This window comes from Hydra viridissima, unplaced genomic scaffold (assembly GCF_058129835.1).
Source record: "Hydra viridissima isolate aposymbiotic clone 2 unplaced genomic scaffold, HvirCarnegie_v1 scaffold_1, whole genome shotgun sequence".
NCBI lineage: Eukaryota > Metazoa > Cnidaria > Hydrozoa > Anthoathecata > Hydridae > Hydra > Hydra viridissima.
Window position 1 is genome coordinate 3,679,744 of NW_028324300.1, and position 15,118 is coordinate 3,694,861.

General features: G+C 30.7%; 2 protein-coding genes across 2 annotated transcripts in view; one reads left to right on the forward strand and one right to left on the reverse strand.

The window, feature by feature from the left end:
• Positions 1 to 1,515: 1,515 nt before the first annotated feature.
• LOC145194394 (SCO-spondin-like) overlaps positions 1,516 to 15,118 on the reverse strand; it is an 89,305-nt gene continuing 75,702 nt past the window's right edge. The window contains exons 22-36 of the mRNA XM_090084290.1: positions 7,788 to 7,949; positions 7,455 to 7,637; positions 6,471 to 7,073; positions 6,072 to 6,251; positions 5,454 to 5,618; positions 5,100 to 5,273; positions 4,626 to 4,811; positions 4,339 to 4,512; positions 3,938 to 4,111; positions 3,649 to 3,834; positions 3,359 to 3,532; positions 2,899 to 3,072; positions 2,610 to 2,795; positions 2,320 to 2,493; positions 1,516 to 1,851 (exon numbers count right to left, since the gene is read on the reverse strand). Coding sequence (XP_089940416.1) covers positions 1,757 to 1,851; positions 2,320 to 2,493; positions 2,610 to 2,795; positions 2,899 to 3,072; positions 3,359 to 3,532; positions 3,649 to 3,834; positions 3,938 to 4,111; positions 4,339 to 4,512; positions 4,626 to 4,811; positions 5,100 to 5,273; positions 5,454 to 5,618; positions 6,072 to 6,251; positions 6,471 to 7,073; positions 7,455 to 7,637; positions 7,788 to 7,949 — 2,990 coding nt within the window. The 3' untranslated portion in view covers positions 1,516 to 1,756. The remainder of the gene's footprint in view (positions 1,852 to 2,319; positions 2,494 to 2,609; positions 2,796 to 2,898; positions 3,073 to 3,358; positions 3,533 to 3,648; positions 3,835 to 3,937; positions 4,112 to 4,338; positions 4,513 to 4,625; positions 4,812 to 5,099; positions 5,274 to 5,453; positions 5,619 to 6,071; positions 6,252 to 6,470; positions 7,074 to 7,454; positions 7,638 to 7,787; positions 7,950 to 15,118) is intronic.
• Positions 11,734 to 12,500, forward strand: LOC149892932 (uncharacterized). The gene is made up of 2 exons (XM_090098668.1): positions 11,734 to 12,023; positions 12,232 to 12,500. The coding sequence occupies exons 1-2, from the start codon at positions 11,933 to 11,935 to the stop codon at positions 12,498 to 12,500; spliced, it is 360 nt and encodes a 119-aa protein (XP_089954794.1). The 5' UTR covers positions 11,734 to 11,932.

Sequence of the window (15,118 nt, forward strand, 5' to 3'; positions counted from 1 at the left end):
GGATCCATGCTGAGCAATGGCTAGCCTTATCTCAGCGGGGTGTTTTAAGATCAGATTAACTCAGAGGGTTGAACCTACCTCAGCGGGCTAGCTCAATGGGTTGAACCTCAGATGGTCTAAAAAGCCTGGCCGAGGGCTCTATTCTGAGCTAGGGCTACCTTAGAGTCTTACCCCAAGACTCTGAGGGTGAGTTAAAACTACCATTATACATCTACTACACTAATCAACATTAAAGATTAAAAAGAAGAAAGGTAATATAACTATAGAAGTAGGTAAAATGTTTTAATGGCTTTGTGCAGAAGATCGAACGGAAAATAAGATTTAGTGCTTAAAATGTAAAATATTTAACGACTTATGCGCAGGAGTTAAAAAAAAAGAAGTATGTGTGTGATGACTGTGTTTAATGACAACTAACTCATAATTGAATTCCTTTTTTTTTTTTTTTAATTTGTCATTGAATCTTAGTAAAATGACCATTTGTACTGAATTTGTTCTAAATAAATATCTAATAATTGTACTTTTAAGTAGGTACGACTTAAGCCATAGATAGTGCCTCTTAAGGCATAGTTGGTACCACTTAGGACACTGGTGTCGTAAGTCGCACTCTCGAAACTTTTTTTTATTTAGATTAATTTATATAACAACACAGAGATTTTTTAGAGTTATTTTCATAAATTAATATAGTATTTACACTTGAATTGAACAACAAATATAATTTTTACATATTTGCTAAATACTCATTGTTATGCAGGTTTTTTTGAGGGGAGTGCGACTTGAGCAGCCCTATGTTCTTTAGGTCTCTCTTTATTTTCATCTAATTTTTTGATAGTAATCCTGGTATTGATAGATATGGTGATGCAGCGAGGCCGCTGTTGAACATTTTGTCTATGATTTTAATTATTATGTTGGTTTACGATTCATAGGTGACAAGATGTTGCTAATAAATAGACCTTTTTGGGATATGAGTTTCAGTGTAGTATTATTAACAATTTAAAAAAGTCTTTAATGGCGATTTTTCTAATCGCTATATTACTTATATTTCATCTATGCAAAAAATTAAAATCCTCATTTTTGGAAAGTTTACTTTATCTTTTTAAGTCTATTAAAGACAGTATTTACCGAAAAGGGATTTTAGTTTGAGTGAGAAACTAATAGGTTCTTAAAACATCTAAAATAATGAGCTCCTATTGGCACTGCAAGGTTACTCTTTGTTTTATTCTGCATTCTTTAGATCAGTTTTCCCGTTCTGAAGTTTGATAGATTTCAGTTTACTAAGTTATTATAGTTTTATAAAGGGTATAAGAGTTACATAAATAGTGCAAAAGAAACAATCATAAATTGAATTTACGTTTACAATCAATGATTATATTTCTTTTTATACTATATCGACACAAATGTTTCAGTTAATAAACATGTTCCATATTATAATAAATCGGAGTCATTTGAAAATAATTATATTTGGGGAGAAGTTTCTGCGAAGTGATCCACTGCGTCAATGTTCCAAAAAAAATTTACTTTATCTTTTAATTTATTTGTTTCAATAAAATATGCCAACGGATTGCTAAAAATATAATCTTTTTACATGAAACTCTAACATGTAAACAATATTGACATTTATTAAAAAACTGAATTGGTAATTGCTCCACATAAAATTTACATTCATTTTCGCAACATTCCACTTGATCGTACTATCAGCTACATGAAAAAGGACATTGAACGCCAGATTTATCATCAGAGATTTTAATTTTACAACTTTTCAGGACGAACACTTCTTATGAAGAAAATAGCATCCTTTTCTTCTCAGCCTAGTGGCAATTTTATACACTCTCTTCAAAGTAACATATCTGTCTTCTGAAAATAAAATATATTCAAGAAGAAAACTCAAACAATTGCAATATCAAATGTTATAAAAAAAAAATAAAATTTATAAACTCATGATTGGTAAAAGTTATAGGAAAAAGATTCTCCTTGAAAAATTTATTGCATTACTTTATTATTATATTATTTGAGTTGAGATAAACAAAAAGACAGAATGAGATGAATTTTTTATAATTTGTCTACTACCGACTTTACAATTACAAAAGAGAACATAATATAAGAGATAAAATCAGCCAGAATTGCTTAAAAACAATTCTGAACATTTTTCTTTGTTGCACTATTTAACAATAAAACATGAAACAATAAAAGCATTAAAATTTATGACATTTGATTTCACTACCAATAGTTTCACACATGCAAAGAAACAAGCAATTAAACTAAGTCCAATTAAATAATTTAAACTTATTACAAATTCATGGCTCTATTAAATACAAAAAGCACCTTGACATAACAATCCCACATTGCAGGCTTTAGTTCCCAAACTTATTCCATTACAACCGGCATTTAATGTGTCTCCCTGACAAATCCTTGAATGAGCTTGAAATGGTAAAACGTTGGGATTAGACTGACAACTTTCAGAGCATGCACTCCATGCACTCCATGAAGAGTAAATACCTGTTCAATAAAAGATTCCTTTTGGTGAGAAGCTGATAAAAGGAACTTGTAAACTTTGTGTTTTATTTAAACAATGTGTATAAAAAAGAATGAAGCTAAAGTATAAAATCCCATGCCTGGACAACCAACATATTGATTGCATAGCTGTTGATCAGTCCTACTAGAACCAACACATCCTATATAGTTAGGGTTCCATGTAGAATATCCAACACAAGATCGCAATCTGCTCTGATATGGTCCATCACCAGCTGTGTTACAAACATCCGAACATGCACTCCACGTACTCCATGCTGTTAATGTTCCTATGAGAAATCATGCTTTCATTTCTTTAGATATGGAGAAAAATGCATCGTGAAATAACATTAAACAAAAACGTATTATGGATATTTATTTGACATAGCAAACCTGGGCAAAGAACTTCCAAATTGCAGTTTTCAATGCTTGATAAGATCTGACCATTGCAATTGCCACCAAAAGTACCTACTGTACAAGTGCGAGTTCTGGTCCGTATTGGTGGAGCCAAATCGAGTTGACAAGACGCTGAACATGCTCCCCATGAGCTCCAATCACTGAGAGTACCTAAAACATGATGGTCAGATGAGTCAGAAAAACAGAGCAATAACTGTAAGACCAAAGCTTAAGGAAGATGCAGCTGCATTTGTTTAAAAGCTTATCAAAACTATTTTTTTTTGGTTGGCTTGTGTAACAAATAAGCTCAAAGCAGTAAAGCCATTCCTCTTAATAGCATTTCCTGTCACTTTTAATTCTTTACTTTCTACTAAGAAGCAAGCATTCAAACTTACTACGTCCAGTAATATGTTGTAAGTTTATGGAATGACCACGTTCAAAGGTTCATAATAAGTACCTGGACACAACACTACCACATTGCAGACTTGACTTTCGAAACTTGTTCCAACACAACCGGCACCTAATGAATCAAATTGACATGTCCTTGTGTGAGTTTGAAACGGGGAAACATTGGGATTCGATTGACAACTTTCAGAACATGCACTCCACGCACTCCACAATGTGTAGGTACCTATTGATCACAAGATTCTATTTGGTGAGAAGCTGGTAAAAGCTGCTGGTTAACATTACTTATTACACACACAATAAGTACAGAAAAGAACAAAGTTTAAATATATAAGCTCATACCTAGACAACCAACATATTGATTGCATAGCTGTTGTTCAATCCTACTAGAACCAACACATCCTATATAGTTAGGGTTCCATGTAGAATATCCAACACAAGACCGCTCTCTGCTCTGATATGGTCCATCACCAATTGTGTTACAAACATCCGAACATGCACTCCACGCACTCCATGCTGTTAATGTTCCTATGAGAAATCATGCTTTCATTTCTTTAGATATGGAGAAAATTGCATCGTGAAATAACATTAAACAAAAACGTATTACAGATATTTATTTGACATAGCAAACCTGGGCAAAGAACTTCCACATTGCAGTTTTCAACGCTTGATAGGATCTGACCATTGCAATTGCCACCAAAAGATGCCCCATCACAAGTGCGACTTCTGGTACGAGTAGGTGAATTAAAATCTAGCTGGCATGATGCTGAACATGCTTCCCATGATCCCCAATCACTAAGGATAACTTAAACAGCAAGAGGAAATGAATGTAATAAATTGCAAAGAGCAAAATTTGAAAACATAAAATTAACTTGTGTTTTTATCAAAATGACATTGTTGAATATTATTTTAAAAAACTTCGGTTAGCTTGCAGTATATTTCACCTTTCCATATATTGTAGATACAGCCAACTTGTTAAACAGGAAGTACAAAATTAAAATAATGAAAATTAAATGAAAAAAAAAGGTTTACCTTGACAAGATAGTCCAGCATTACAGACTTGAGTTTCAAAGCTGGCTCCTATGCAACCACCACCTAATGTATCTCCTTGGCAAGTCCTTGTGCGAACTTGATATGGGTATTCAGTTGGACTAAATTGACAGATTGCTGAGCAAATACTCCAAGCACCCCATGCACTGTAAGTACCTGTTGAAAGTAGAAAGGCATTTAAAGTGATAACTTCTCTAAACATAAACCCAAATACCTTTGAAATTATGTTTAAAAGAACAAAAAAATTCACTATGAGAAAAAGCTCTTGCCTAGACATGGAATATTTTGATTACACAGCTGCCGATCAATTCTAATAGAGTTATCACATCCAAAGTAAATTGCACTCCATGTAGAATACCCAACACAAGAACGCTCTCTTAACTGGTAAGGTCCATCTCCATCTGTGTTGCAGACATCAGAGCATGCACCCCAACTGCTCCACGATGTCAATGATCCTAATTTAAAACTTGGTAGATAAACACTTTCAGTTTTTTTATTCATTAAAGATGTAAACGGAGGATACCTGAATATTGAGTGCTGTTTTGAAAGTTTATTAGTTAACCAATATGAGGACAATCATACAAACAACTAAGGTTATGAAATTTTATATAAATCTTACATTTCCTTTTTACATTTTTTTAAATATGATATTTCAAGGGAGGAAACATTTTCATTTTGCTAAAATAATGAATGAGAAACTAAAAGTGAAGGAAAATATAAAATATGAAGGAGAAAGGACATGCCTGTACAGTAAACATTTGCGTTGCAATTTTGAAGATCTATAAGCACCGCATTGTCACAATTGCCTCCAAGTGTTGCTCCAATGCAAATACGAGCTCTTGACTGAAGAGGAATTGATGTTGTTAGTTGGCAGGAAGCAGAGCATACGCTCCAAAAACTCCATGATGACAAAGTTCCTCAAGGAAATATTCAACTTTTTACAATTCATAAATAAGACTTTTTTTTTTGACTAAGGTAATTTACTGTTATTAATTTTCATTCTAATTAAAAAAAACTAAACACATTTTATTTGCAAAGAAACACATTTCTCTTGTTTTGAGTCAAAGGCAAATCTTTTAATTAGTATAAATTTTCACCTTGGCAAGGAACATTAGTATTACACTCTACAGTTTCTGAATATAAACCAACACAGCTACCAAGTCCTAATCCACATGTTCTAGTACGAGTAGTAGTAGGAGGACCAGTTTCTAGTCGACAACTTGCAGAGCATGGGCCCCAACTACTCCATTCACTAAACACACCTTTCAAAAAAAAGAAAGAAAAATTGATTGGACTAAGCTTTAATCCTCATTTTTAAATAAATTTTAGTAATTTATATTTATTATTGTATGAAGTAACATTGAAGTAATGGTATGAACTATTTAATTTTAATAAATTCAAAAAATGTTTCACCAATTTTACTTTTATATTTCAATTTTTCTGTTTATTTAGTCAATAGAGATTGAAAATTTTTTGCAGCAACAAATAACTCAATCTGAAAGTAGATGATTTTTTAAAATGAATTAAAAATTTCAAACTTTTTTTCCTGTTGTCAAATCTTACCAAAAAAAGTCAATTTTAACTTAATGTAATTAAAAAGTAAAGGTTCCTATTAAAAGATTCAGAGATAAATCTTCTTTTTAACATTACTATATAAAAATTTTGCATACAATATCTAAATTATTGAGTATTATTTTTTTTATAAAAAAACTTACGACATGAGGCTAAACAGATTGCATAATCAGACTTAGCAAGGTTTCCAATAACTTCACAATCTTCTTGAATTTTAAGTGTATTGGGATTTATGCAAGAACGCTCTCGCTTTTGATAACCAACTGCCCCACAAACTACAGAGCAAAATCCCCATGTACTCCAACTTGTCCATTGTCCTTGGGCTTAAATAACAATCAAAGTTCCTATCTAGCAATTAAATTATAAAACATTATAAGACGTCATCTTCAGTATTTAAAAAATCTATTATACTTTTATAAGTGAAATGTGTAATCATAAAGAACTTACATTTGCTTTTTTAAAACAATGTGAAAAATACTGTTGAAATTTCAAAATTTAAGAATACTGTTTTTAAAATATGTATTTGCATTAAAGCTGCTTACATTCGCATTCTAGTTTTCCAAGTACTAAAGGGTAAAAATCCTCAGCTTTAGTAGATGCAAGTTCAGAAAAGTTACTGGCAAACCTATTGTAATATACATCTGATCCATTAACAACATAATGCGACATTCTGTTTATATCAGTAGGATTAACATCAGGTCCTATTGCACCTACAAACAGCAGAGCTTCACTTTTGACAAGATCCTCAGTTTGAACTCTGTAAGCATAACTAGGTTCCAAGTTCTCATAACCATCAGTGAGAAACAGAATAACTGGTAATACATTTAATCGTTGGCAGCCCTTGTATGCACTCCTTGCTTTTAAAAGACCATCATTTATAGCTGTTCCACCATTTATTCTACTTAAAGATGCCATAAAGTTTATAAAATCATTTTTATTAGTTAAAGCCCCACAAGGAGAAGACACAACAGCATAAGGCGCAAAGTTTACAACAGCAACTTGGACATTTGGATTTGCACCAAAATCTGAGTTAGCAATAAAACTGGTGGCAAACCCTTTTTCTTGAGACCAAGATAAATCATCAACACTTGATGAAGAATCCAAAACAAGGACAAAAGTAATATTCAAATTGGAGCAAGATTTTACTAAATAAAACCATTACTATGAGATAATCTTATAAGAGAATTATAAATGAAGAATCAAATCTCACCAAAAATGAGAGTATTAATTCATGATTTTAAAAACAGAAAACTTTTGAAGTACAACAGAAAACATTAAAAGAACACTTTAATACAAGACATTTTAAAGGAGCAACACTTTGAAGGAACAAAAACAATTTAAATGAACACCAAATATCAACACTCAAGTCTGACTTAAAGTAATCTATTTCTTATAAATATCCAATTACATTTATTTACATATGCATGTAAACACATACATACAAACACATTTATTAGACATATACCTGTTTACAAATGTAGATACTATGGTTTGTTGTGTATAAGTTAACTAATAACTAATATTACCAGTTGGGCAAGCAGCAGTGTTGCAAGGCTCATAACAAAACATGAAATCAGCAGTACATTGATACAAAGAGGAAGAATTGTTCAAACAGTAATCACGAACTCGTACACGTAATGGATTTGATTGTGATGATCTACATGATGAAGAGCAAGCACTCCATGTACCCCAGTTACCAAGTCGATAATCTAATGAATTTGTGCAAATGCAAAAATATTTACATGCATACTCACTTGTTAGATTAGGCGTATTATTGAGCTTGCTCTGCAACTTTAAAACACATTTATAATACCTTTACATTTAGTTTTAACTAGATGTTAGTTCAGTAGAAATTATACCTGGACAAGCAAACTCTGTGTTACATGGGGCGTTTTCAACTAACGGTACATTCTGGCATACACCTTCAGGTGTGCAAGTTCGTGTGCGTGTGCGCACAGGATTGTTTAAGTTACATGTTGCAGAACAGTCGCTAAACGGAGTCCACTGGCTAATAATTTGAGCTAAATATGAAAATTTTACAAAAATGCATATCCATATAATATCATCTTATGTGGAAGGAATGGTAATAATTCTCATGCTAGTCTTTACAGTAGCAATATTGAATATATAACATACTGGCATTACTTAAAAGATTCATTTTTATTGTAGTCTTCAATCAGTAAAATACATTGCAATTTTCTTGATTTTTGTAATAACAAGCAAGAAATGATTTTTGTTAAGACCTTTTATAAATATGTTAACAAGTTCATTAGATTAAATTTAATGATTTAGCCTAAAAACAGTAATAATGATCAATTTCATAAAGTTTAGCTCTTTCTCATTTACTGTATTGTCATGTTACGTTGCTTATCAAACTAGAGTAACTTAACAAATTAATAAATTAATATTGTTTGATTTTGCAAAAATTATAGAAAAAAACCTCAAAGGATATTCTTTCTTTTTTTTAGTTTAATGTTTAAGTTGTGTTAAGTTTACAATTTAGGTTAATGTTAAAGTTATGTTAGAGTTTTCAGGTTGTAAACTGCTATAGAGCCAAATTAACAGCTTACATGGTAGTTATACACAATGTGAATTATTGGTTTGTCTCAATAGAAGTCTGTCTTCCAAAGCCCAATTATCATATTCACCAACTAATTAGCAAACGCCGTTGTTGATTCAACTTTTATATGTTTTAAGGAGTTAAAAAATTACTATAACATTTTTACTCGATGAGTTAAAATATGGAGTTGCAAGTTTTCTCTTCATAACTGAGTGTATTTATCTTACTAAAAACTCTACGTAAATAATCCAGATAATTTAGCTCACTCTAGATTAACTAGCAGTAAGGTTTGAAATAAGGTTTGAAACCATGATAGATTATTTGACATAAAAAAAATTTAAATTCATGCAGAAATGGCAAGGTTGCTTTATGTACTAAAGTTCAGAGAAATTTTAATGGCAAAATTTTCCTTTAACAATTTTTTCAAATGGTGGTTTAGCTACTCAACTACAAAGTGGTTTTTTTAATTTATTGAATAAGGAAACCTGTTGTACCTTTGACCACGTTGTACCCTTTAGTCACTTCGTCCTGTTGACCTACAATTATTATTATGAAAAAACAATAATTGACTCTTAAAAAGTAAATAATTGTGTTTATCTTATTTTAATTATGAACCTTTCATAAAAAGTTGTTTGGTTGATGTGTGACTTATAAGCATTTACCAAATTCTATTTTTTTTGGAAATCTTTAGATGATAACTTCTTACCCTAAATGGGGATTGAGATGATAATTGTTGAAGAACCCATCTGATGTACCTTTGACCAGCGTTGAACCATTGGCTGGTCCATGCTGCGCTTTGATATTTCGCAAACTTTAAGAGGCCAGTTTTATGAAACTTTTAAACTTGATGCACTTATACGTGTATCAAGTTTAAAATAAGCTTATGTATAATTGGCCTGATGATAAGTTTTGATGATTAAGTTAGTTGGCTGCTGTTGCAAAATAATAATCAGGTTGATTATATAACTTTACATAATTTCTATACAGCCATAAGGAAGTAATAGCAGAAAAATATATAATCATTTTTGAAAGTATATTTTATTTAAAATCCCAGTCGGCACATCTAGTTTCAATTTCGGAATTAAAACCCTTATAAACACGTATTCGTCACAATCCAGATGTAAACCAAGAACACGTAGGTTTCAAGGAAATTTTACTGGTGTTTGACACGTCTTTTATGAAGTTTCAAACACGTGTTTACTGAGGTTTTAAATACGTGTCTTATAAGGTTTTAAGCACGTATTAAATGAAGTTTCAGTTTGGAACTTAAATCTTGATCAAACACGTGTACAAGACGGGTTAAGCGTAACCAAAAATACGTAGATTTTACGTGAGTTTTACTAATTCTGCCACGTGTTTATACTAAAGTTTCAATCAAGGAAACTTTTAAAATCATTTTAATTTATTAGAATAACTTGTTCGTTTAAGATAATCATTTTCAACGTACAACTTATATTATAGTAAAGAAAATAAATTATCATAATAAAGGAACATTAATGTTCCTTTCATTATTTACTACATTATATTTATAACATAATTATACTTTTCTTTATTTTTTCCAAGTCAAAAAATTAACGTAGCTATATTTCTTCAAAAAATTTACTTCAAAAAAAAAAAAAAAATATATATATATATATATATATATATATATACATATATATATATATATATATATATATATATATATATATATATATATATATATATATATATATATATATAAAGATATATGCATATATCTAAATTTAAAAAACGGCAAATAAAAGAAAATGCATAAATTGATCAGTCTCTTGGCAGAAAGCGCTCTTTTCATTCCTTGCTTTAACCTTTCACTCAAATAAGTCTTTAACTGTTTTTTAGGAATCTTCCATGTCACTAATGACAATAAAACTGTCGACAAAATCAAAGGTAAGTCATGTGTTGAAGACAAATGGTCAGTATATTGCTTGTTTGGCACATGGTTACCAATGGGAATCTTTTGGAATGCCTTCTTGATGAAAACAACCACTAATTTGTTTCAAGTTTAACAACTTACAAAATTCTCTCTTTGGAGTTTGTATTTTACTACCCATTTGGTAAGAACTGATAAAAGTTCATGCACAGTTTGCTTAATTAAACATGTATCTTCATTTTCTGAGCTTGAACTTTCAAAAGGATCAATTTCTTCTGAGGAATCAAAATGAGAATGACTACTTGAACTTAAAGCTATCGTTAGGGAATCATTGTGAGAACACTTTGAAATATTACTCTCACTATCTTCTAATATTTCTTCTAAGAAACCAGTTTGAGAATGAGAGCTTGATGAAGATAAATTGAAAGCACAAGCCAAAGATATATTTCCAGTTAAAGCTGCTTGACATTTCTTCATATATTTTTTTATATATGATGCTGAATTTGCTGTCTTCATTTTTGTTAAACTGCTAATTTTACAGCATTAACTACTAAAACTTGTAAAATGTTAAAATATAGGAAACAAACCTAATTATTAGAAAAAATATAAATATAGGTATATATCCATAATATTGCCATATTACCGATATACACATTATCATTTTATTGAGAATATAGGGTAAAGTAGGGTAATTTCGGCAGGGAGATAATTTCGGCACCCCTTCAAAAGACACCTAAAAATATTTATTTATTGGAATGTTAAAATCATAATTGGGTATTGTAGCATGATAAACAATTTTCCTAAAAATACTGCTTTAAACTTTTACAGGTACGTTAATTTATGATTATTAGCTTTTTCTTAACATTTTGACCAATTTGAAAATGTAGGATAAATGATTTTTTCTCGGAAATTTTTACCAAAAGTTGTTATTTATTTTATTCAAAAATATAAACTGAATAAAATGTGAGCAACAATAAGATGAAACTCAAAGTATGTTACAAGATATAAAAGTTTCCCCAAGGACTGCTCTAAGGAGATAATTTCGGCATATAAATAGTTTTTAATTTCGGCAGTGCCGAATTTGCCGACCTGTGTTTTCTCTGAAACCAAAATGGGAAATAAGCGTCTGAAATATTATTTATAGAAGAAGCTGATTTTAGTAATTCAGAAATTCAGATAGCAATAAGATAATAACGAGTTCGTTAGTGACTCTGTGAAACTTAGTAAAATAATAGTTCCCCACAATATAAATTAAATTTATGTCATATATAATAGTATGTATATAATAAATTAATAATTTATTATATACAATAATATGTGTGTGTGTGTGTGTGTGTGTGTGTGTGTGTGTGTGTGTGTGTGTGTGTGTGTGTGTGTGTGTGTGTGTGTGTGTTAGCATCATATAATGGGTTCAAAACATGTAAAATATTGAAAAATGTGGAATATATCCATTTGATAGAAATGTGTTTACTGAAGAAGACTTTGCTGCAGCTAAGGCTACTAATCACTTGTATGTTGTATCAAAAATTTCAAAATCAAATATTACCTCTGAAATGCACCCTACTCTCGACAATGCTTTAGACTCTGTTAAAGATTTAGATCATATTGATTTTGTTACAGAATGTGTAATTGCTTCTCAGAAAGGTAAATTATTTTAAAAGATGTATTATTTTTACCATCTTCCACCATTTATTTAAAATACAAATTAATTTTTTTAAATCAAGCAAAATAATAACTTATCTGTTGTCTTATTAACCTAAAAAAAAGTTTCTTAAAAAAATAGTTCAAATTTTTTATAATTTACATGTTGCCTAATTTTATTCACCTTTTTTGATTAAATATTTATATTTAGAATCTGCTTCACCAAATAAATCATTTACACTTCAGAAGTCATTAGAACTAGCCACCTCTGATGAAACCTCACAACCTCATGGTGTTAGTTTTGTAGTTTTAATGTCAAGTCCACTAGCTGGACTTGACATTAAAAATACAAAACGAACAGGTATAAAATGGAGGGTAAATCATGCTGGAAGAATTACTGGATCACCATGTAAATCTCAGCTAGAGGAATCTTTAACTTTGAAATATAAGAACAGGCAGCCACACAAAAAGTGCATTTGATAAAATATATCTACACATCAAAAGACGTGTTTGAATAACCTTGATGCTAAAGGTATGATTAATAAACAACTTTGTGCAATGTGTCAATACAATTATGGGGATCCTGTCAATCCATATTTAAAGGATAATTGGGATAAATGCCATAAATGCTATAGATGGTGGCATGAAACATGTGCTGCTATATGTGGTGTTTATGCTAAAAAAATATTTACTTGTGATGACTGTATGAAACACTGATTCTTTAAAAAAAAGTTACATTGATAAACTGTTTTTTAACTTTCTTCAATAAATCTCTTTTTATAAAGTTTTCTTTGAATTTTGTATTTTATCTTTTTATGTTTAACTATTGAAGTTATGTAAAATATTATTTTATGAACTACTTATAAGCTTAAACATGAGTTCTTATTTAAACAGAATTTAGAAATAATCATCGAAATCATAGAAATTAGTAATCATTTTATTTACAATTTTACTTTGGAAGCACATTTTTCTAATAAGGTTTCTGTTTTGGGTGATGTATTCATACTTTACTAAAAAAGGTGGTTCAAAAAATATGAATCTTTGCAATTGCAAAGCCCTTAATTAAATGCCAATTAGGTGTAACAAATTCCATTTAAGAGACAATTACTTTATACAATGCAGATTTATAGCTGTTTATAATATTTTAATTATATTAATGCGTTTTCAACGAACTTCTTTATTTTCTTAAGTATGCCGAATTTACCGTATCATTGTGCCGAAATTACCATACTAGGTCGCTAATTTCGTCATTTTTGAGTATTTTGTAAAACAAATTTTACATAAAACTTTGTAAGTTTGAAACAATTTTTGAACTATTATTTAATAGATATATCTGCAGGACATCAATATGCATGATTTTTTAACGTTATTAAAGCAATCATTGTCTGTAAACAACAAAATAGCTTAATATGCCGAAATTACCCTACTTTACCCTAATAACATCCAACTATTGTTATAACATTCAACATTTTTTTTGCTTATATCCAACAAATTAATGTACATTATGGCAACAACAACAAAAAATATTTACCAGAAATATAGATATATCTAATATATTGCATGGGCTTGGTCTTAACTCTACACAAGGCAACAAATGTATGAAAAGCAGAAACATTAAAGTCTAATAGATACAAAAACTGTAATTACTTAACATATAAATATATACTTAATAACATATATTTTTGACAAATATTTCCCCAAATGTACTCTAAGTATACTGTTGAATCTTCAAGAAAATACAAAATGAAGCAGCTGTTGCAGGGAACACAACTTTTCAATTTTAAATCTTCTTTACTCATTAAAAACTGCTTTACAAAAGTCTCTCCTTCAATTTATACTTTTTAAAATGCTTCAAATAATTTCATTAAAAAAAACCCGCTAAAGCTACAGTGCTTCCAGAAAGTATTAGCGCACTCGTAATTTTTTTATTATGGACAACTTCAATTCAATATAAATTGTAAAGTAATTTAAATTTTGAACTAACTTTTTTTTTAAATGAAAGGTAAAAGCAATTAAATTTAATTATAATGTCAAATATTGTCAACCTGCTTGTTTTTTTTATGAGTTAATTAGAAGTTTAATGACTACTCGGAAAAATGTCTGAAATTAAGCGTGCAAAAGTATTAGCGCACTTACAGTTTTTCAAAGATTCTAAGAAAGTTTAATATTTTATGTGGCCACCTTTGTTTTTAAGGCATGCCAAGACTCTACGCGGCATAGAATCTATAAGTTTTCTGATTAGTTCTTGTGGCACGGTGTTCCACAACTCTTGGATTTGCGTTTTGAGCTGCATCAAGTTAGTGGGCTTGCTTTTTTGTAATTTGCAGTCCATCCAACTCCAAAGATTTTCAATAGGATTTAAATCAGGTGAGCGAGCGGGCCAAGGCATTAGATTCAACCGTTTTCTTCCATGTATTGCTTTATTGAGCGTGCTGTGTGGCAAGGAGCGTTATCTTGTTGAAATTGCCAGGTGGAGTCAGCCTTGAAAACGTCCATTGATGGCTTTAAATAATCTTCTAATATCTCTCTATATCGATGTTGATTAAGGCAATCAGTGTAAAGATGCGCTAGTCCATTGCTAGATCCAGCAATGCAGCCCCAAATGCCAATTGAACCTCTTCCTCCATGAACTTTTGACATGATAAAACGAGGATTATATTTTTCGTTTTTGCATCTCCTCACGACAACCCTTTTCTTGCGATTAATAAGTTCAAAATTTGACTCGTCCGAGTAAATTACTTTTCTCCATTGCTCTACAGTCCATGCAGCTCTCTCTTTGCACCATTTTCTTCGCTTGAGACGGTCTTTGATACTTAATAGTGGCTTCTTTGTTGCAAGGTATGAATTAAGATATTTTTTATTCATAAGCTTGCTAATTGTTGATCAGCTAACTTGATGTGCACCCAACGCTGTATTCAGGTCTGAGGTGATTTCGGCTATGCTCATGTTTGTGTTGCGTCTAGCGAGCATAATTGCTTTATTTTCGCCCCATTCTGACATTTTTTTGGGACGACCAGAGCGACTTTTGTCTTTGACTGTTCCAAACTCATTATAATATTTGAGCGTTGTTCTAACGCTGCATTCACTGATTTCAGGTT